The following is a 24,131-nucleotide window of genomic DNA, read 5'->3' as shown; positions in this document are numbered from 1 at the left end:
CTGCTTTAATTCTTTCTCATGTTCCGTTTGTTTAATTTGCAACTAAATTTTTGCGATTTCCAATGAGTCAAACTGTATCTCAGGCAACTTTAAATGCTTAGCCATTGCCATAATGGTCTCATCTTTTCGCATTTTGTCAGGTAATGTTAACTGCAATGTTTTTGCAGTTTAACTGTCTGCTTTTAGTCTCTGTCCTTAAGGTACAGCGTGTGATCATCTCCACCCGCAAAAACTTCAGCGCCTCTGAAAGAGCCATTGTCCACAACACACTCCCTACTTAAACTGAAATCCCACACCTGAAAAGCACCCACAATATGCTCACCCCTCACTGTCATTAAGTTCACTAAGCCAACCCAATAGATAGACTTTTATCCCCCTCGAGCCCCCAATTTGTTATGGGCCAGGGTTTAGAGAACCCCAAAGTGTATCATGGAGTTCACCTGACCCACAACTTTTACTAGATTGTGGTATGGGGAGCACACGGCCCACTCGACAGGTGTGGTACAACAGAAATGGAAAACTATTTTTTAAAGCAAAACAATGTTTATTCTATAAACTCAAGTTAACCTTTTTAAAACATACAGTGAACATCTTAGCAACCATCAATTCAAATACAACCCCCAAAGACTACACCAATAAGTAAACCTTTATGCTTTCCTTTTTAACATCCATACGACTTACACCTTTTAACAGAAGTACATCAGGTTAAAGTCACTACTGAAAACATTTATAATTCTGAATTCACCAAATGGTCAAGAGATAGTCTTTTGATGGCAGAGAGAACAGCAGTACACCTACTTGGTCTGGCTTCAGCTCCAACACTGAAAACAAAACTAAAACACACCCTGCAGCCTGATCAAAAACAAAAGTAAAAGACTGACAGACAGCCCAGCTCCACCCACTCTCTGACATCACTGCAGTAGTAAACACCCATTTCGTAAAGGTACTCTCACTAGATATTTATATACACACCCAGTTATAAACACTCATTTCTTAAAGGTACTCTCACATGACACTGCAATTAAGTTACTGTGAAAAGTCCCAAGTCGCCACATTCCTGCGCCTGTTCGGGTATACAGAGGAAGACTTCAGAATGTCCAAATTACCTAGTAGCACACCTTTACAACTTACTGTGGGAGGAAACCGGAGCACCCAGACAAAACCCACGCAGACACAGGGAGAACGTGCAGACTCCACCCAAGCCGGGAATCGAACCTGGGAACCTGGCACTGTGAAGCCATAGTGCCAACCACTATGCTACCGTGCTGAGTAACCATTTCATTGAGATACATAAAACAGAGCATGAAAACGGGCAGCACGGTAGCACTGTGGATAGCACAATTGCTTCACTGCTCCAGGGTCCCAGGTTCGATTCCGGCTTGGGTCACTGTCTGTGTGGAGTCTGCACATCCTCCCAGTGTGTGCGTGGGTTTCCTCTGGGTGCTCCGGTTTCCTCCCACAGTCCAAAGATGTGCAGGTTAGGTGGATTGGCCATGATAAATTGCCCTTAGTGTCCAAAATTGCCCTTAGTGTTGGGTGGGGTTACTGGGTTATGGGGATAGGGTGGAGGTGTGGACCTTGGGTAGGGTGCTCTTTCCAAGAGCCGGTGCAGACTCGATGGGCCGAATGGCCTCCTTCTGCACTGTAAATTCTATGAAATTCTATGAAAATATTTCTACCATTCCTGTATTTTTCTTAACTGTTCCTTTTACAAAATTTTAATTTCCAGTTCTAACAAAATTTCATAAGTAGGGACAACATAAAATATGTTTCCCATTGGCCACTCACTACACACAAGTCTACGTGATTATTGGAAGGCTATTTATCTGTCGGGTTAATTAGTAACAGATTATGATCTTGTACAATATCAAACATGGTGCCTACTAATCAACTATAAGAATACTGACCAAATTTCCCCCTCAGCTCACTCTCTCTCATGCAGCTTCCTAGTTGTCTGCAGGTTGCTAATCATGGTTCAGGGATTGAACTCATGCTGTCGGTGCTACTCTGCATCACACTCAAGCCACCTAGCCAACTGGGCAAACCCACCTACATCCCACTCAATAGCAGAAGAAATGACCTCTAGTGTCGATTACAATTTACCCCCAAAAGCATCAAACTCATCACCAACCAAGATTTAAATTCCATTCTGCCACATTGTGTAAAGCCCCTTGATATACTACATTGATCTGTAACTGATTACAATTCATCCAGGATAGCATATTTTCAAAAAATAATTATATTTTTATAACTGACTGTTATATTGCTCTTGAATGGATTTTCACAACTAATCGCTGTTGACATGGTGAATACAAAATATCTTTTAGCATAACTAGTCAAAAAAAGATGGAATTAATCTAGAGAGATAGGATGATTTGCAACACAACTTAAAATTTTAAATTAGAAAAATCAGGTAACAATGGATGAAAGTATTTTTTAAAATAAAATATCTCAATCATCTGGCAGTTCAGTGCAATATTTATAGTAATGCAGCCAATACATACGACCAAAAAGGGCCCAAACTCAACTGCCAGTTTGCACTGACATAGCCAATGAAACACTGCAGTTTGAATGTTTTTACTCAGATTTAAAGAGAAACAGAATTCACCAAGTTTCTTGCACTTGATAACTAGCTAACAACCATAATTAATGGCCAGATTGTTAACATTCACTAATATGGAATACTCAAAAAAACTCCATTGAACAAGTAACATGTTATCTACCTGATTGAATGAGGATCCACTGTCAGAGCAACTGTCCATGCAGTAACTAGTGTGCTGCTCATGTTGTTTTCTTCGGTGTAACTCTTCTTTCTTTAGCTGATCTTCTTCAAATTTATTAATCAGAGATTCAACTACTATCATCATAGTATTTTTCAATGATTTCATCATCTCCTTGTATCTGTAGCAAAGTATGACAAATCAACACTTTGCCAAGTAATAAACTTTATCTTCTTAAACTAGTAATGCTGTACTTATACTTTATCCATTTTACAAAGCAAAAATTTGATCCTGTTGGCTTGGTAAGCTAAAAGACCATAAATAAGGAAGTAAGTTTAAAAATCAAGCTGATAAAGGTAGTCCCTGACCAAGACTTAAAGCAACAAGTATATAACCACTTACACATAGAAAACTGCATGAGGCAGATTAGGATCTCAATCCTAACAGTCTCAAACAGACAACAGCATCCTTGATCCAGAAGCAGATGGTAGCGAGGTCAATGGAAAACTACGACTTAGGAATTAGGAGCAGAGGTTGGCAATTCAGCCCTTCAAGACTGCACCGCCATTCAATCAAATCATGGCTGATCTCTTCCTGGCCCCAAATTCCTCTCTCCATCTGTTGCCCATACCCCTTTAACCTGTTTTTTAAATCTAAAATGTATCCATCTCTTTCTTGAAAACATTTAATGACTCCGATTCCACCGCACTATGGGGCAGCAAGTTCCACAAATTCACTATCCTCTGAGAGAAGTAGGTCCTCCTCATCCCAGTTCCAAATCTACCACCTCTCAACCTATATACCTGACATCTTGTTCTATATTTCCCCACAAGGAGGGACATTTGGTCTACGTTTCCTTTATCAATCTCATTTAGTATTTTATACACCTCGATCAGATCCCCTCTCATCCTTCCAAACTCCAGCGAGTACAAGCCCAAACTGTTAAATTTCTCCTCATACATCAACGCCTTCATCCTCGGAATCAATCTAGGGAACCTCTTCTGAATTGCCTCCAATGCCACCACATCCTACTTCAAATAAGGAGACCAAATCTTGTCCCAATACTCCAGATATGATTTCACCAACACCCTATACAATTGCAACAACACTTCTCTACTTTTATACTCCAGTCCTTAAACATTAAACTCCATCTGCCAAATTTTGGTCCAATCTCCAACCCATCTATATCCATCTATAAAATCGTTATCTTCTCTTCACTGCCTGCTCTCCCACCTATTTTAATATCATCTGCAATTTTTTCTGTATTACGCTTTGTCCCTGCTTGCAGATCATTTATATAAATGCAGGGGAAACATTTGGCCATAATATTAGAACTTACTCTTCAGATTCCCGAGTTTTTCTTGTAACTTGTTGCACAAGTGTGTCTTGGCCAGAACCTAGAGATCGGCCCTCTGCAGAAGTACATTTCTCAGTCTCCTCATCAATCACAGAGCCCAAAGCAGTGTCTATATAATTCCGTAAATACTTCACCAGCTCATAACTAAGAAAAGGATAGAAATTTGAAAAGTAGAAATTAAGATCTAACTGAAAGCAAGAGTGATATCTTCATCCATTTAATTTAAGACATTTTACAAATCTACTCAAAAGACATTGTGATTAAATAAGATGAACAAATGGATCATGTACAAAAAAGTTCTACTTTGATGGTGTTCTTCACAAATTTGTTCACTCAACTCAAATAAAAGTAAATAAATTGTGCTATTTATGAAGTCTTTAAGCTTTAGTTCTTAACTTTAGATTGTCCCCATCTTATCACAGAATCAGCAAGTGAATAAGGCATCACAATCAACTTAACTGTTCAACTTTGGTCCCAGATAAACATTAAACTTTGCACTGTATCCTAGAATAATGGAAACATCTGGGGTTACAGATATTCTCTGTAGTTTGTTTCAATGGAATCATAAATCAATTTAACGCAAATATATTCACAATTTCTCCACAAAGAGAGAGCAGGGAATAAAAATATTCAGTCAACTGGAACCTAAAATAAGAAATAGGAGACGTAGCTCATTTGGCCCTTCGAGCCTGCTCCGCTATTCAAAAAGGTCATGGCTGATCTTCTACCTCAACACCCAAAAGGTTTTGAACTCTATTAGAATAGAAAATTAAGTTGGAATGACCAAAGTAGCACAGACTAAGAAATTTATATTATAATATGATGAGTTACTAATCTCATTGGCACCATCAGAGAAAAAGCAACGCCCAAATGGTTCCGAGTGGAAGATGAGCTGGGGTTGGGTAGACAGGTGCTTGGAGGACGATCCTGGAGAGGCAATAGGCAATGTAACTTTTGAGAATCTCCCACTGAACTTTGAGATGAACTATATTACCAACCACTCTCAACTGGAAAATGGTGCAGAGTGGAGAACACAGGATAAGAAAATATACTTCGGCTTCTGGCTAAAATTTATTCTTAATTTCATTTGTAACATATATTATAAAATATTATTTATAATAGGCTTTGGTTTCTAATAATTTCTGCTTTTGATGCATTTTACCATCCTCTTCATAGGGGAAATTCACAGCCTTGTATTTTGCTTAAGTTCTATACACTGACATCACTGGTAGGTCAGAGAGTTGAAGTGATCCAAATCTACCTTCTGTTCTCCCGATAATATATTTAATATTTCTCCGGGTAAGTGTTATGGCTGATTAGATGCAGTAATGCTAACATCTGGCTCAAATATTAAATCAAACTGTACCAAAACCCAGATCACATTTTTACAGTCCAAAATGAAGAGTCAATAAAATAGAACAAAATCAGTTTAAGTTGGCCATAAAAAATATTTTGTAAGAAGTGGAGGATAAATAATCACGACCATCATTTAATCCAAGAAAAAGAATGTCACTTTTTTTGCCTCTGACGTGCGACACTGAAAGTGGAGATCGTTACAGCTGCATGTGACAGCACAGGAAGCAAATGGAATGTTCCCAATTATTTTGTCATTCAAACAACAATTTTCATTTGCTTTCCCATATTCTCAGATAACATCCTTTCCCATATTCTCATAACATCTTTTAGATAAAACTTTTAAACTTTCCCATATTCTGAAAGTCTTTTCAATTTATGTTTGTAATTTTTACACTTCCCACCTTGATCCATGCTATCCTCTATTGAGGAAAGAGTAAGGTGAGTGCAGCAAGTACTGAAGTTCGATTCCCCTTACCTGAAGTCATACAGAACTATGGAACAAATGTCAGCTATTTCTTACCACCTTCTAGGTTAATTTTGTTCCAAGAAAACGAGTGTTTGAATGCCATTTGCAACTATAAATCAATTAGGGCCAACCTCATATTAGAATGTAAATCAACCAGTGGTGGCATTTTCTCAACATACTTGTGAAAATTTTCATCAGTTTCCTCCAAGTGTAGCAAGATCTCTTCTGCACATTCGACTGAAGGTGCTCCTGAGATTCTCTCCTTTATGCTCTTCAGTAGTTGCCTAAGCAAAGGCTGAAGCTCTGATTCAACCTTGCTAGATAGGCGAGACATTTTGCTGTAAATATAATGAAAACAAACTTCAGAATGTGACAATACAGTCTATTCTTGATAACTCAAAGATGTGCCTGCACCAAAAAATGAATTAATCAACACAAATAAAGGAAGTGAACACAAAAGGACAGCAGCAATATAGATATCAAATTAGTTGAGTGATAGGAAACTAGTGACCCGTTGTTCTTTTGGATTGAAGGAAGATTTATAGTGGAGTTCCCCAGGGATCAGAGTTAGGGGGCGAAATTCTCCGGTATCGGCACGATGTCCGCCAACCGGCGCCAAAAACGGCACAAATCAGTCCGGCATTGCGCCGCCCCAAAGGTGCGGAATCCTCTGCCCCTTGACCGGCCGAGTCCTAATCTTGAGGGGCTAGGCCCGCGCCGGACTGATTTCCGCCCCGCCAGCTGGCGGAAGTGCCCCGCCAGCTGGCGCGGATAGGACATTGCGGGGCGGCGCATGCGCGGGAGCATTAGCGGCCACTCACGGCACCCCCCGCATGCGCAGTGGAGGGAGTCTCTTCCGCCTCCACCATGGTGGAGACCGTGGCGAAGGCGGAAGGAAAAGAGTGCCCCCACGGCACAGGCCCGCCCGCGGACCGGTGGGCCCTGATCGCGGGCCAGGCCACCGTGGGGGCACCCCCCGGGGCCAGATCGCCCCGCGCCCCCCCCCAGGACCCCGGAGCCCGCCCGCGCCGCCTTGTCCCGCCGGTAAGAGAGGTGGTTTAATCCATGCTGGCGGGACAGGCATCCCCCAGCGGGGGGTCGGAGAATCTCGCTAAAGATCCCTGTTATTCCTCACATATATTGAATGACTTAGGCCTTCGTGCCTAGAGCATAATTTCAAAATTTGAAGTGATACAAACCGTGGAAGCATTGTGAACCATGAGGATTGGGAAAATTAAAAAAGATATAGATGGGTTGGTGGAATGGGGGAATATGCGAAAGGTAAATATTAATGCAGAGAAGTATGAAATTATTCATTTCGGCAGGAAGTACACAGAGACAATATAAAACAAAGGGTGCATTTCTAAAGGGGGTGCAGGAGCAGAGGGTCTGTGTGTGTATGTGCATAAATTACATGAGGTGCCAGGGGCAGCACGGTGGTACAGTGGTTAACACTGCTGCCTCACAGCACCAGGGACCTGGGTTCAATTACAGCCTTGGGTGGCTATTTGTGTGGGAGTTTTCACTTTATACCTATGTCTGCCTGGGTTTCCTCTGGGTGCTCCAGTTTCCTCCCACAGTCCAAAGATGTGCAGATTAGACGGATTGGCCATGTTAAATTGCCCAAAGGTTGGATGGGGTTACGAATTACAGGATTAAGGTGGGTGCTTTATCAACAGGGGTATCGAGCACAAAACCTGTATAAAACCTGGTTCGGCCTCAACTGGAGTATTGCGTCCAGATTTGCAACACTTTAGGAAGGGTGCAGAAAACATTCAGGAAAAAGACTGGCGAAGTTGGGACTGTTTTCCTTGGAGACAGGATGGTTGAGAGGATATTTAATAGAGATATTCAAAATCAGGGTAGATAGAGATGTTCCCATTAGAGGTGGTCGGATTGAGAACCAGAGGGGACTGATTTAAGATAATTGACAAAAGAAGCAATGGCAACATGAGGAAAAGCTTTTAACTCATCAAGTGGTTAGAATCTGGAATGCACCGTCTGAGAGCATAGTGGAGGCATCATCAATTGAGGCATTGAAAAGGGAATTGGAAGCTATCCGAAAAGGAAACATTTACAGGGATATGGGGGAAGGGCACAGGAAGTGGCACTAGGCAAATTGCTTAGTCAGAAGACCAACACAGACACAAATGGGCCATTAGCCTCCTTCTGTGCTGTAACAGTCCTAAGATTCTAAATAGCACAACAAAGTAAGAAACTTAATGTGAGAAATATTTGAATTGTCAGATAATCAGATTAAGTATCATTGAAGAACAGACAGCATGAAAATTCCAGATTCATTAAAATTAAAAGACACACTGTGTCAAAGAATGAGTAAAATTTAGAAAACATTCAGGGGCTGGACAAATTCAATAGGTCCTACAAACAGGCGCAGGAATTGTGATGCCCATTGCTTCGAATGCAGGGAGCAACTCTGGCCATCAGCGCTAATTGGACTCGTGATTGCATGCTTCAGCAGATGGCCCAAATTCAAGAGAGGCCTGAACCTGTTGAAATTAGTCTGCACTACTTTAAAGCTAGCCTGTAGGTCTTAGGCATGCACTTTACCCACAGATGGTTCTGGAACACATTCTACACCAATTCAGACCTGAGAAAGTCATGAAGATTGTCACAACATAGGAGAGAAAAGCCTCCAAGATATTACACTGCACTGCAGGCCTTGACAGAGTAAGTGGAAGTCGGAGAGATATCATGTATCCACAATAACCAGGAGGCAAACTCTCAGAAGTAGTGGGTCCAGATAGTCACGTTGGTCCTTTTAAATAGCACTGGTTGGGGTCCCTTCCTATTACTGAACACATGAGAGTTGGAGCTCACAGCTCCAAAAAGCAGCAGACAAATTAGTTTTACATGCTAAATGACATCACAACTGCCCACTCTGCATTCTTCTGGTAGACACTCAGTGGGCACACTCCAACATGCTTAGAAATATGATGTCTGGCGCGATTCACAACAGAAGTGCACATGCTGCAGCAGACGGGCCACTAAGACCATCCAAAAAAAAAAAATGTTATGCATCTGGATTTTCTGCCATTAGATCTTGAAAATTTCACTTTTGCTTGTTTTTCTGCAAGTAGACTTAGCATATTTCCACTTTTTGGTCACCCCTACTATTTTTTTGAAATTGAGAAACTGTAATTTCAGTCCCAATTTTCCTCTGAATAAGTAGTGTTTAGGCTGGACTGATAAAAATTTCCCAGTGTGAGCAAACACAAATTTCAACAAGGAAGCAAAGTCATGTTTCCCAATTTTATACTTTCTGAAAAGCTTCTCTAATATGAATTCACAATTTCTACATCTGCCACTAATATTCTAAGCAGTCATACCCCTCCTGACCAATCAGAAATAACCTTTGGTGAGATGTGATAGCATTACACAATTACAGATATATCTGGAACCTGCACTCTCAAAAGCAATCCTGCCATTGCGTCTATAGCTGAAACCAGAAAATCAAGTTGTCATTCTCAGCTGCAGAATTACGCAAATAAAACTTGGCTTTTGTGGTCTCAAGTATTTTTTTCCATGACTTCGTATTCATTTACATGAAGATAGAATCATAGGATGAACATATAATTTAGGAGTAGGCCATTAGGCCCCTCGAGCCTGCTCCACTATTCAATAAGATCAGCTGATCTGATTCTGACCTCAACTAGACATTCCTGCCTACTCCCAATAACCTTTCACCCAATGTCATTTTCTAAAATGTATTTTATTCCAAACATATTCAAACGTACAAAAACATAAATAAATCAGAAACCATTCTCCACCTCACAGTTCAGTTTGTGCACACTTTACCCCCTTTACAACCTATCCCCTCCTCCCCCCACCCACAATGAGCAATTCCTCAAACGTGGTCATGAACTGTCCACACTGTATCTCAAAGCCCTCCGTTGATCCCCTGAATTCGAACTTGATCTTTTCCAGCCGGAGAAAGTCATACAGGTCCCCCAGCCAGGCCACTACCCCCCTGGTAGCATTGTTGACCACCATTCCAACAGAATCCTTCACCTGGCAATAAGAGAGGCAAAGGCCACAACATTGGCCATCCTCCCCTCAGTCAGCTCTGGCATTTTCACCATCCTTAAAAATCATCACCGCCATAGGGTCCGACCATGCCTCTACCCTAATCTTTGATAACGTCCCAACCCCCCCCCCCCCCCCCGCCCCCCCCCCCCCCCCCAGTATCTCTCCAGCTTCTCAGCCCCAGAATATATGCGCGCTCTCACACTCATCTGCCACCCCCTGGAAGAATCCACTCATCTTCGCCCAATTCATATACACCCTAAGCACCGTCTTAAACTGAATCAAACTCACCCTCACACATGAGGTCAAATTCACCGTACTTATCAGCTCACTCCACAGTCCTCATCCTATCTCCTTGCTAGTTCCTCCTCCCATTTCTCCTTAATCCCCACTTTCTCCTGCACTTCCCCCTGCTCCCCAGCCACCCATATATATCCCCAATCATACCCTCTCCTTCCATATCTGGGAGCAGCAACAGTTCTAACAGGGTACACTCTGGCACCTTGGGAACCCTCTCCATTCCTTCCACGCAAAGTCCCTCACTTGTAGATACCTGAACTCGCTTCACTTCGGCAACTCACCCTTTCCCGCAGCTCTTCCAGGCTTGCAAACCTCTCCTCGAGAAATAAATCCCTCACACTCACCAGCCTCACCTCTCCCCAACTCCTATACACGGCACTTGTCTCCATCCAGCTTAAACTCATGGTTCCCACACAGCGGTGTTAGCACCGAGATCCCCTCCATCCTAAAGTGCCTCCTCACCTGGTTCCACACCCTAATCGTGAACTGAAACACCGGGCTCACTGTATACCTCCACTGTGCCAGTCGAAGCACTGCTGTCACCATGGCCCTCAGGCTGGACCCCCTACAGTACCCCTCCTCCATCCCAACCCACTCTAACCTCTCTCCTTCCCACTACCACTTCACCGCATTCACCCCCCAGTAATAGTGCAACAGATTTGGTAATGCCAACCCGCCTTTCTGCCTCTGCAGCAATACCCTCTTCACCCAAGGTACCTTCCCCGCCATTATAAACTCCGAAATCGCTGCATCCAGTTTCCGGAAAAAGGCCTTTGGAAGAAGATCGGGAAGGTCTTTGCAAGTAATTCAGTCTTTACAGGTCCAAACAGAGCAACTGCAGAGAGGGATAATCACAGGTTAAAGAGGTGTGAATTGTCTCAAACCAGGACAGTTGGTAGGATTTCGCAAACCCAGGGGGGGGGCGGGTGTGAATGTAATGCAACATGAATTCAAGGTCCCGGTTGAGGCCGCACTCATGTGTGCGGAACTTGGCTATAAGGTTCTGCTCAGCGATTCTGCGTTGTCGCGCGTCCTAGGGGACACCTTGGAGAACGCTTACCCGAAGATCAGAGGCTGAATGCCCTCGACTGCTGAAGTGTTCCCCAATTGGAAGGGAACATTCCTGCCTGACGATTGTCGTGCGATGTCCGTTCATCTGTTGTTGTAGCGTTGTAAAGACTTAATTACCTGCAAAGACTTGCATTCAAAGTATCGTCTAGCATCTTTGACTCTGCCTATATATATGTTTCTGGAACATACCTCTTCATTCACCCAAGGAAGGAGCAGTGCTCCGAAAGCTAGTGATTCGAAACAAACCTGTTGGACTTTAACCTGGTGTTGTAAGACTTCTTACTGTTTTTTGAGGAAGAGAGTTCCAGAAACTCACAACTCTCAGACAAAATACTTCTCTCCTCATCTCCACCTTAACTGAGCAACCCCTTATTTTTAAAACGGTGACCCCTAGTTCAAGATTCTCAAACAAGAGAAACGTCCACATCCACCCTGTCAATGACCCTCGGGAACTTAAAGGTTTCTATCAGGATGTCTCCTACTACTCAAAACTTTAGTGGATACCAACCTAATCTCTCTAACCTTTCCTCATAACATAACTCGCCCATTCCTGGAATTAGTCTGGTAAACCTTCTCTGAACTGCTTCTAATGCATTTACTTACATCTTTCCTAAAATAAGGAGACCAATACTGTACACAATACCAAAGATATGGGGCGAAATTCTCCGTAATCGGCGCGATGTCCGCCGACCGGCGCCAAAAACGGCGCAAATCAGTCCGGCATCGCGCCGCCCCAAAGGTGCGGAATCCTCCGCACCTTGAGCGGCCGAGCCCTAACCTTGAGGGGCTAGGCCTGCGCCGGACTGATTTCCGCCCCGCCAGCTGGCGGGAAAGGCCTTTGGCGCCCCGCCAGCTGGCGCGGAAATGACATTGCCGGGCGGCGCATGTGCGGAAGCGTCAGCGGCCGCTCATGGCATCCCACGCATGCACAGTGGAGGGGGTCTCTTCTGCCTCCGCCATGGTGGAGACCGTTGCGAAGGCGGAAAGAAAAGATTGCCCCCATCCCTGTACAACTGAAGCATAACCTCCCTACTTTGGCAATCAATTCACCTCAATGATAACATTCTATTAGCTTTCTTAATTACCTGCTGTACCTGTATACTAACTTTTTATGATTTATGCACTGAGACACCACCGATTCCTCTGCACTCTGTGCTCAGCGATCGCATGGCATTAAGGGGAAAGTAGTAGCATGGATAGAGGATTGGTTAATTAATAGAAAGCAAAGAGTGGGGATTAATGGGTGTTTCTCAGGTTGGCAATCAGTACCTAGTGGTGTCCCTCAGGGATCAGTGTTGGGCCCACAACTGTTCACAATTTACATAGATGATTTGGAGTTGGGGAGCAAGGGCAATGTGTCCAAGTTTGCACTAAGATGAGTGGTAAAGCAAAAAGTGCAGAGGATACTGGAAGTCTACAGAAGGATTTGGATAGGCTAAGTGAATGGGCTAGGGTCTGGCAGATGGAATACAATGTTGACAAATGTGAGGTTATCCATTTTGGTAGGAATAACAGCAAAAGGGATTATTATTTAAATATAAAATATTAAAACATGCTGCTGTGCAGAGAGACCTGGGTGTGCTAGTGCATGAGTCGCAAAAAGTTGGTTTACAGGTGATTAAGAAGGCAAATGGAATTTTGTCCTTCATTGCTTGAGGGATGGAGTTTAAGACTAGGGAGGTTCTGCTGCAATTGTATAAGGTGTTAGTGAGGCCACACCTGGAGTATTGAGTTCAGTTTTGGTCTCCTTACTTGAGAAAGGACGTACTGGCACTGGAGGGTGTGCAGAGGAGATTCACTAGGTTAATCCCAGAGCTGAAGGGGTTGGATTACGAGGAGAGGTTGAGCAGACTGGGACTGTACTTGTTGGAATTTAGAAGGATGAGGGGGGATCTTATAGAAACATACAAAATTATGAAGGGAATAGATAGGATAGATGCGGGGAGGTTGTTTCCACTGGCGGGTGAAAGCAGAACTAGGGGGCATAACTCAAAATAAGGGGAAGTACAAAGAACAAAGAAATGTACAGCACAGGAACAGGTCCTTCGGCCCTCCAAGCCCGTGCCGCCCGACTAAACTACAATCTTCTACACTTCCTGGGTCCGTATCCCTCTATTCCCATCCTATTCATGTATTTGTCAAGATGCCCCTTAAATGTCACTATCGTCCCTGCTTCCACCACCTCCTCCGGTAGCGAGTTCCAGGCACCCACTACCCTCGGCGTAAAAAACTTGCCTCGTACATCTACTCTAAACCTTGCCCCTCTCACCTTAAACCTATGCCCCCTAGTAATTGACCCCTCTACCCTGGGGAAAAGCCTCTGACTATCCACTCTGTCTATGCCCCTCATAATTTTGTAGACCTCTATCAGGTCTCCCCTCAACCTCCTTCGTTCCAGTGAGAACAAACCGAGTTTATTCAACCGCTCCTCATAGCTAATGCCCTCCATACCAGGCAACATTCTGGTAAATCTCTTCTGCACCCTCTCTAAAGCCTCCACATCCTTCTGGTAGTGTGGTGACCAGAATTGAACACTATACTCCAAGTGTGGCCTAACTAAGGTTCTATACAGCTGCAACATGACTTGCCAATTCTTATACTCAATGCCCCGGCCAATGAAGGCCGAAGTAGATTTAGGACTGAGTTTAGGAGGAACTTCTTCACCCAAAGGGTTGTGAATCTATGGAATTCCTTGCCCAGTGAAGCAGTAGAGGCTCCTTCATTAAATGTTTTTAAGATAAAGATAGCTAGTTTTTTGAAGAATAAAGGGATTAAGGGTTATGGTGTTCGGGCCGGAAAGTGGAGCTGAGTCCACAAAAGATCAGCCATGATCTCATTGAATGGTGGAGCAGGCCCGAGGGGCCAGATGGCCTACTCCTGCTTCTAGTTCTTATGTTCTTATGTTCACCATTTAAATAAGCATCTTTTTTATTCTTACCGCCAAAATGAATATTTTCCCACATTATACACCATTTGCCAGATTTCTGCCCAGCAGCCATTCAGCACTTCACCTTTGCAAATGGAAATTTCCAGGCCCACTTTCCCATCTTTTCCCTGTAGCCATGCAAAAATATTTTCTTAAGACAACTATCTTATTCCCTTCCTGCCTCTACCACACCCACAGGTAATAATAACAATAATCGGATTCGACTTCCGGCGGCGGAGGGGAGCGGTCGCACATAGAGGAGCTCCGGAGGGGGGGGAAACATAGTCGCGCCCCGTTCCCCCCACAAAGAATGCGCGCCCGGGTGCGCGAGCTAGGCGGACTGTGCCCCTGCAGAGCAGGAGAGAAGGGAGTGACCCGGACTCTGAGGCGGGGCGAGGCCGAAGACCCGGGCGCTCGGGAACAGAGCGAGTGGCAGGAGAAGCAAAAGGGGAGAGCCCCCCCGGGGAGAAGGAGAGGAGGCCGTAAGGAGCTGGAGGGAGGAAAGGTACGCGGAGGAGCCGGGGGCTGGAGACCAGGAAGCGACCAGAGAGTCGCGCACATCGCACCCCCCCCCCCCCACACACCCCCACGGAGACGTCACAGTGGAGCGCGGGCCTGCGAGCCGGCCTGACCGACCGGGCCACACACACCCCTCCCCTTCCTCCCTGCAAAGCAGAACGCGGGCAGCAGCAGGGCACAGGACAACAACGGCACAACAGGGCAGCACGGTAGCATTGTGGATAGCACAATTGCTTCACAGCTCCAGGGTCCCAGGTTTGATTCCGGCTTGGGTCACTGTCTGTGCGGAGTCGGCACATTCTCCCCGTGTCTGCGTGGGTTTCCTCCGGGTGCTCCGGTTTCCTCCCACAGTCCAAAGATGTGCAGGTTAGGTGGATTGGCCATGATAAATTGCCCTTAGTGTCCAAAATTGCCCTTAGTGTTGGGTGGGGTTACTGGGTTATGGGGATAGGGTGGAGGTGTTGACCTTGGGTAGGGTGCTCTTTCCAAGAGCCGGTGCAGACTCGATGGGCCGAATGGCCTCCTTCTGCGCTGTAAATTCTATGATAATCTATGAAACAACACGGGGCAGCGAAGCGCGGGGGCAGGAGGAGCGGCGGCCTGAGCCAAAGCGGGGTCCGAGCCAGCATCGAGGCCCGAGCCCGCCCCCCCCCCCCAGCGGCAACCGCCACGAGGTAGGCAGCGGTGGAACAAAGGGGGACTCCCGGCCCGAGAAGACTTTCTCTCTCTCTCTGGTTCTAGGGTGAGTGAGATGAGGGGGGGGAAAGAAGAAAACAAAAATTCCCTTTTTGAGGGGGAAAAAAGGGGGGGAAAATGAAAAAAAGATTAAAAAAGAAAAAGAAAAGAAAGACTTAGAAAAAGAAAACTGTTAAAGGAACAGAACACTCCCTCTCTCCTTCCACGCTTCTCAAAATAGAAAACCAAACTTACCTGAAAAGGGTCTCCTCATAAGGAATGGGGGGGGGGGGGTGCGGGGGAGAGAAAAAGAGGGAAAGGGGGGGAATAAGGGGGAAAGAGAAAAAAAAATGCCAGAAGGGAGCCAAAGCAGAGGGAGAAAGGGCACCAAGAGCAAACGGGGCAATACACAATCCCACTCAAGACTAGCTAATTGGCACACGAAGCGACGGAATGGAAGCCTCGCCGCAACTAAAAGAACTGGGCGGACAGGAGCTTTTTCCCCCTGGGCCAGAGGGGAACTGGAAGGCAGCCTTTGCCGAGGCGCTGAGGGAACACCAGCAATAAAGCAAGGCAGGGACCAAAGCAGACATAGAGGCCGCAGTACAGACAGCAATGGCCAAGGCCCTGGCGGGGGTGCGGCTCGCCCTGGGCAGAGCAGAGAAGAAACTGGAAGCCCAGGAGGAGAAACTGGAAACCCAAAAGGTGAGCATTAAGGAGCTGGAGAGGGTTGCGACTGACATGAGCGACCGGATCACGGCCCTGGAGAAGGAGGTGGCGAGACTGGGCACAACGCAAGGGAGCCTGAAGGGCAGGGTGCACGACCAGGAAAACCGCTCAAGACGACAAAATGTCAGGATAATGGCCTACCAGAGAGGATCGAGGGTAGAAACCCCACGGCCTACGTGGCCGAGATGCTGGGCAACTTTGTGGGGAGGGTAGCTTTCCCCAACCCACCAGAAATGGACAGAGCACACCGATCGCTGCGCCCGAAACCCAGGGCGGGGGAACACCCGAGGGTAGTTATAGCCAAACTGTACCGGTACAAAGACAGGGAAACTATCCTGCGCTCGGCCAGGCAAAACAGAACCTGCAGATGGTAAGGGCACCTCATTAGGGTGTACGAGGACATTGGGGCAGACCTCGCCAAGAGACGGGTCAAATTCAATAAAGCAAAAGCAGCCCTTCACAGGAACAAGGTGCGCTTTGGTATGCTGTACCCAGCGAAACTCTGGGTCACATACCAAGAAGGAAAGTATTTCTTCACATCCCCCGCCGACGCAAACAAATTTATCGAAGGACATGGGCTGGAAAACCAACAGCGAGGGTAGAAATACGGGGCCCCTGGTAAGGGGCAACAACGCACCGACCAGGAGGGGGGGGGGTGGTGAGGCAATGCCAGGCCCTCCGCCCCCACCCCCAACATGGCAAGCGCACCCTGAACAAAAAGCAAACCGCTACCCAACAGACCGACATAGGTGGGAAACCAGGGCCCAGCACAAGGGTATGAGAGTAGCAGATGAGGGTGAGCAAGCAGGGTAGGGCGGGGGAAGAGTGGGCGAAAAAACGCAGAGGCTGGGCAGGGGAGAAGTGAGACAGTAACTCCCTAGAGGGGGGTCGCCGCACTATCAAGAAAGCTAGCACCGGGGACATGCAAAATAGCAGGGCCGCAGCGTGCCCCCAACACAGGGAACGGCGCCAGGCAGAGGGTGGGTAGGACCACTCAACAGAGGCGGGAGGGCAAATGGGGACAGGAGCAAGGGAAAGAGGGACAAAGGAGGGACATACGGGAGAGGGGGAGAAAGGGGGGGGGGGGGGGGGGGAGTGGCACAAGGGGTGCGGAACACAGGGACGGAGGGACAAACAAGTCTAGAAAAGAAACAGCAATAAGGCTACAGAGTGCCGCAACCAAGGGCTCGGAACAAGCATCCACCCAGTACGGCCTCTGGGCAAAGGGAAACCCCAAAGTGAAGGGGGCTACCCGCATGGCGGCCACACAGCAGGCGACCATGGCGGGGGCCCCCTGGACGGAGGGAAGCCCCGGAACAGAGGGGCCCGACCGCATGGAGAGAGCAGTGACAGCGACCATCCTGGGCGGCCCCCTAACAAGGAGGGCAGGGGCACGTCCACCAGGTGAATATGGTTAATCCCACAGGAGCGAGGGGACTGAAGCCGTCCACCAGAATAGTCACCTGGAATGTAATGGGACTCAACGGCCCAGTGAAAAGATCCAGAGTCCTCAATCACCTAAGAAACATGAAGGCATACATAATCTTCCTTCAAGAGATGCACCTGAGTGAGCAGGACCGACTGCGGGTAGGAAAGGGCTGGGTGGGACAGACCTACCATTCCTGTTACGGGACAAGGGCCAGGGGGGCAATACTGATCAGCAAATGGACGATGTTTAGGGCGACAAAGATGGTTACGGACCCAGGGGGACGGTACGTCATGGTTAGCGGGACCCTGGATGGGGCACCGGTAGTACTAGTTAATGTGTACGCACCCAACTGGGACGACACGAGCTTCATCAAGAAGACCATGGCAGAAATCCCTAACATAGCGACGCACCGGCTAATCATGGTGGGGACTTCAACTGTGTACAGGACCCAACGACTGACAGATCAAACTCCAAGATGGGGAAACCTCAAACATGGCAAGGGAGCTCAGTCACTTTATGGAACAGGTGGGAGCGGTGGACCCCTGGAGGTTCACCCACCCAGGGGAGAAGGAGTTTTCCTTCTTCTCCCCAGTACACAACGTATACACCAGAATTGTGGTGGGGAAAATGGTGCTTCCGGGAATAGATAAAGTGGAATACTCCGCAATTGTGATATCAGACCACGCTCCACACTACATGGACGTGAGGCTGGAGACGGGCAGGGCCCAACGCCCCACATGGAGGTTGGACGTTGCCCTACTAGCTGACAAGCCTTCAACGAAAAGATATCGTGGGCCATAGCAGAGTACACGGAGAACAATCAAAATGGGGAGGTCTCACCCTCCACATTCTGGGAATCGCTAAAGGCCGTACTAAGAGGGGAAATCATCGCTTACAAAGCGCAAAGAGATGGGGAGGAAAGGGCGGCTAGGCAGCAGCTGGTCGACTCCATACTGGAGGTAGACCGTAAATACTCCCAGGCGCCGACCGTAGAGCTCCAAGCGGAGAAGAAAGAGTTATAAAGGAACTTTGATCTGCTCTCCACCAATAAAGCAGTGCTTCAACTCCGCCCAGCACGTAGGACCCTATACGAACATGGAGACAAAGCCAGCCAGCTGCTGGCACACCAGCTGAGAAAGCAGGCAGCCACCAGAGAAATTGCACAAATCAGGGATACTAGAGGCGCATTACAAACAGAGCCAGAAAAGATCAACAATGCATTCAGGGCCTTTTACCCAAGAGATGTACACCGCAAAGCCCCCAATAGGGGAGGCCGGGATGAAACGGTTCCTTGATGGACTGGACATACCAGTTGTGGGAGAGGGCAGAAAACGGGGCCTGGAAGCACCACTAGCACTGGGAGAGATCATGGACAGCATAAGCTCCGTGCAGGCGGGGAAGGGACCTGGACCGGATGGATTCCCGGCGGACTTCTACAAAATTTTGCGACAGCACTGGCCCCGCACCTGCGGGTGATGTTCACAGACTCGCTGGCCAAGGGCACACTGCCACCCACGCTAGCACAGGCCTCAATCTTGCTGATACCTAAGAAAGATAAAGACCCAACGGAATGTGGGTCATACAGACCTATCTCACTGCTGAACGCAAATGCCAAAATATTGGCCAGGATTCTAGCCAAAAAGCTAGAAGACTGCGTGCCAGAGGTGGTCGCAGAAGACCAGACGGGCTTTGTCAAAGGTAGACCGCTTATCTACAACATCAGGCGCCTGCTGAACGTGATAATGACCCCCTCTGGGGAGAGAACACCAGAGGTGATCGCCTCCCTAGACGCAGAGAAGGCCTTCGACAGAGTCAAATGGAAATACCTCATTGAGGTACTGAAACGGTTCGGGCTTGGAACAGAATTCACCTCCTGGGAAAAACTCCTATACAACGCTCCCATGGCGAGCGTACGGGCAAACAACATCAACTCCCGACCAGACAAAGATGCCCACCGTCCCCGCTGCTGTTCGCCCTAGCGATCGAGTCACTAGCAATTGCGCTCAGAGCGGCAAAAGTCCAGAGGGGGATCCAAAAGGGCGGCAGAGAGCACTACCACTGGGCGGCGACGGCCGAGCGAGTAAGGCGATGGATCAAGGCGCCAGAAGCCGAGTGGGTGCACGCGGAAGAGGCCTCCTGTAAGTGGACGTCCCTCCGGGTCCTCGCCACGGCAGCACTCCCATCCCCACCCAAAAAACACTCCAGCAGCCCGGTGGTGATAACCACCCTCCAGTCCTGGAACCAGCTGCGGCAGCAATTTGGCCTGACCAAAATGTCAGACAAAGCTCCTATCTGTAACAACCATAGGTTCACATCAGCACTGACCGACGCCACCTTCAAAAGGTGGAGACAGGACGAGGGGACACTGACAGTCAGGGACCTATAGTACGACAGCAGGGTTGCGACTCTGGACGAACCGACGGAGAAATTCCAACTGACTAGGAGGAACGAGCTACGGTACCTGCAGCTCAGAAACATCCTACGAAAGGAGACAAGGACGTACCCACAACCGCCACGACAGACATTACTGGAAGAGTTACTGGGCGCAAGCATATTAGAGAGAGGAAACTGTAGCGACATGTACGACCGACTGGTAGAAGGGGCTGACACTGTACTGGACGCAACAAGAAGGAAATGGGAGGACCTGGGGATCAAGATAGGGTGGGGACTCTGGAGCGAAGCACTGCATAGGGTCAACTCCACCTCCACCTGCGCAAGGCTCAGCCTGACGCAACTAAAAGTGGTACATAGAGCCCACTTAACATGAACCCATATGAGTAGGATCTTCCCAGAGGTGGAGGACAGATGTGAACGGTGCCAAGGATGCCCCAGACTTGTGGAGTACTGGACTGCCTTCTTCGAGGCAATGTCCAAAGTGGTGGGGGTGAGGTAGAGCCATGCCTGAAAGTGGCGGTCTTCGGGATTCAGACCAGCCAGATCTAACACTGGGAGGAGGGCAGACGCCCTTGCCTTTGCCTCCCTGATCGCCCGACGTAGAATCCTGTCCGGCTGGCGGTCAGCAGCACCACCTAAAGCTGCAGACTGGCTTTCCGACCTCTCGGAATCCCTCCAAATGGAGAAAATTAAATTCGCCATCCGAGGGTCAGTCGACGGCTTCCACAGAACATGGGAGCCATTCACCCGATTGTTCCGGGACTTGTTTGTGGCCAACAAACAAGAAGAAGAATAGCCAGGAACCAGGGGAAAGCAGCCAAAGCAGAAGAGGGGGAGATAGAACGGGAGGGGAGGGACACAACTCATTCTAAGAGGAAGGAAAGGCGAACCACAGGGTGGGGAGGGTGGGGGGTTGAGGAGGAAAGGAAAGGCGAACCGCATTGGGGGGGGGGGGGGGGGGGGGGGGGGGAGGAGAAAAGAGACAGGGAACAATAGAGGAGAGCCAGGGAGGCAGGGAAATGTTAACCAACCTGACATCCACAGGAACAGAGAAAAAGGAAAACACAGGCGGAGGACGGGAGGGCCGGCTGAAGCGGCAGCGTGCACGAAGACAACGGCGGCAAAATCCGACCGGGAGAAGCGAGGGGCAACACCGGCACCAGATCCATTCGAGGATTGCCCTCCGGAAGTGCCTCGCCGGCACAAACGGATGCCTACTTACATATATATAGATATATCATATCCTGTGTACATAACGGCAAAATATACTTTGTGCAAAAATCTATTAAAACATTTTTTTTTAAATAATAACAATAATCTTTATTAGTGTCACAAGTAGGCTTACATTGGATTGGATTTGTTTATTGTCACGTGTACAGAGGTACAGTGAAAAGTATTTTTGTGTGTGCAGCTCAATCAGATCAGTTAGTACATGAAAAGAAAACACAAGGTACACAATGTAAATACAGACACCGGCATCGGGTAAAGCATACAGGAGTGTAGTATTAATCAGGTCAGTCCATAAGAGGGTCGTTTAGGAGTCTGCTAACAGCGGGGAAGAAGCTGTTTTTGAATCGTTTTGTGCGTGTTCTCAGACTTTTGTATCTCCTGCCCAATGGAAGAAGTTGGAAGAGTGAGTAAGCCGGGTGGGAGGGGTCTTTGATTATGTTGCCCGCTATCCCAAGGCAGCAGGAGGTGTAGGTAGAGTCAATGGATGGGAGGCGGGTTCGTGTGATGGACTGGGCGGTGTTCACGACTCTCTGAAGTTTCTTGCGGTCTTGGGTCGAGAAGTTGCCATAACAGGCTGTGATGCAGCCAGATAGGATGCTTTCTATGGTGCACCTGTCAATGTGGACATGTTGAATTTCCTTAGTTTCCTGAGAAGTATTAACACTGCAATGAAGTTACTGTGCAAATCCCCTCACTCCGGCACCTGTTCGGGTACACGGAGGGAGAATTCATAATGCCCATAAAAATGTTTCATCATGTTACCATTGTTTCTTTTGCCAACACCTTATAATTGGTGTCCTCTGGTTCTCGGGAACAGTTTGTTCCATTTGTTCTGTCCATGCACTTAAGCATTCTCGGCACACCTATCAAATCTCCACTCAACCTTCTCTGACCCAAGGAAAACCGCCCCAGTTTTTTCCCAACTATCAAAATAACTGAAGTTCTTCAGCCGTGGAACCATTCTCGCGAATCTTTTCTACACCTCGCTCATATCTTTTCTGAAGTCCAATGCCCAGAATTGGACAAAATGCTCCAATTGAGGCCTAACCAGAATTTAATACTAGTTTATCATACACTTCCTTGCTTTTGTATTCTATTTACGAATCCCAGAATCGCACATGCTTTCTTAATTAACTACTTTCTCAACCTACCTTGCCATCTTCAATAATTTGTGCACACATGCAAACAGATCATAAGACGTAGGGGCAGAAGTTGGCCGTTCGGCCCATCAAGTTTGCTCCGCCATTCAATAAGTTGTGACTGATCTGATATGATGATCCTCAACTTTACTTTCCCGCTTTATCCCCATATCCCTTGCTGATTAAAAATCTGTCTGTCTCAGCCTTGAATATATTTAACAACCCAGACTCCACAGCTCTCCACAGTGGTAAAAATTCCATAGATTCACTAAATTCAAGAGAAACGATTCAAAGAATAAAGAAGCACAAAGAAGAACAATACAGCACAGGAATAGGCCCTTCGGATCTCCAAGCCTGTACTGGTCATGATACCAACATCGGCCAAAACCTCAGCACTTCCCTGTGCCATATCCCTCTATACCCATCCTATCCATGTGTTGTCAAGATGCCTTTTGAACACCGTTAATGTATCTGCATCGACAACCTCCCCTGGCAATGCGTTCCAGGCACTCACCACCCTCTGAGTAAAACACCTGCCTCGCACATCGCCTCTAACTTTGTCCCACGGATCTTAAACCTATGCCCTCTGGTGACTGACCCCTCTACCCTGGGAAAGAGTGCCTGTCCATCCACTCTATCCATGCCCCTCATAATCTTGTAGACCTCTATCAGGTCGCCCCTCAATCTCCGTCTTTCTAATGAAAACAGTCCGAGTCTATTCAGCCTCTCCACATAGCTAACACCCTCCAGACCAGGCAACATCCTGGTAAACCTCCTCTGCATCCTCTCCAAAGTCTCCACATTCTTCTGGTAGTGTGGCGACCAGAATTGTGCGCAATATTCCAAGTGTAGCCTTTCCAAGGTTCTATACAACTGTAGCATGACTTGCTAGTTTTTATACTCGATGCCCCGTCCAATGAAGGCAAGCATTCCGTATGCTTTCTTGACTACCCTGCCCACTTGTGTTGCCACCTTCAAAGATCTGTGGACCTTTTACGCCCAGATCTCTCTGACTTTCTATATTCCTAAGAGTTTTGCCATTTACGGTATATTTCCCTTCTATATTAGACCTACCAAAATGCATTACCTCACACTTGTCCGTATTAAACTCCATTTGCCATTTCTCTGCCCAAGTCTCAAAATACCAGATTCCGCCTCCTCGGTCTTATAATATTAATCATTATTGTCATAAGTAGGCTTACATTATCACTGCAATGAAGCAACTTTGAAAAGCCCCTAGTCGCCACATTCCGGCGCCTGTTCGGGTACAGAGAGAGAATTCAGAATGTCCAATTCACCTAACAGCACGTCTTTCGGGACTTGTGGGAGGAAACCGGAGCACCCGGAAGAAGCCCACGCAGACACGGGGAGAACGTGTAGACTCCACACAGAGTGCAAAACAACAATGCTACCCACTGTGCTACCGTGCTACCTCCTTAAATGGGTGGCCTCTTACTCTGAGATGGTCCCCTTTGGTCCTATACTCTCCCACAAGGGGAAGCAACCTCTCAGCATAGAACATAGAACATTACAGTGCAGTACAGGCTCTACCAAGTCAACCCCCCTGCGAATCCTACGTGTGTCAATAAGGTCGACTCTCACTCTTCTAAATTCCATTGAGTCCAGGCCCAACATATTCAACCTCTCTTCATAAGAAAATCCCTCCATGCCGGGATCAAGCACGTGAACCTTCGCTGGACTGCCTCCTAAGCCAGTATCTCATTCCTTAGAAAGGGACCAAAACTGTTCACAGTATTCCAGGTATGGTTTAATTAG

At 47.3% G+C, this 24,131-nt stretch overlaps 1 protein-coding gene across 6 annotated transcripts in view; it reads right to left on the bottom strand.

Moving 5' to 3' along the window:
* The window catches only part of tbc1d32 (TBC1 domain family, member 32), a 452,053-nt gene that overhangs the window by 407,139 nt on the left and 20,783 nt on the right, over window positions 1–24,131 (bottom strand). For all 6 annotated transcript variants that reach the window (XM_072499364.1, XM_072499359.1, XM_072499363.1 and 3 more), the window contains 3 exons: window positions 6,079–6,237; window positions 4,060–4,221; window positions 2,724–2,901 (listed from right to left, as the gene is read on the bottom strand). In XM_072499364.1, the coding sequence (XP_072355465.1) occupies window positions 2,724–2,901; window positions 4,060–4,221; window positions 6,079–6,233 (495 nt within the window). In that variant the 5' untranslated portion in view covers window positions 6,234–6,237. The remainder of the gene's footprint in view (window positions 1–2,723; window positions 2,902–4,059; window positions 4,222–6,078; window positions 6,238–24,131) is intronic.

Source organism: Scyliorhinus torazame, chromosome 4 (genome assembly GCF_047496885.1).
Source record: "Scyliorhinus torazame isolate Kashiwa2021f chromosome 4, sScyTor2.1, whole genome shotgun sequence".
NCBI lineage: Eukaryota > Metazoa > Chordata > Chondrichthyes > Carcharhiniformes > Scyliorhinidae > Scyliorhinus > Scyliorhinus torazame.
The sequence above is the reverse complement of the archived record's forward strand: the minus strand, read 5'-3'. Positions and strand labels throughout refer to the sequence as shown.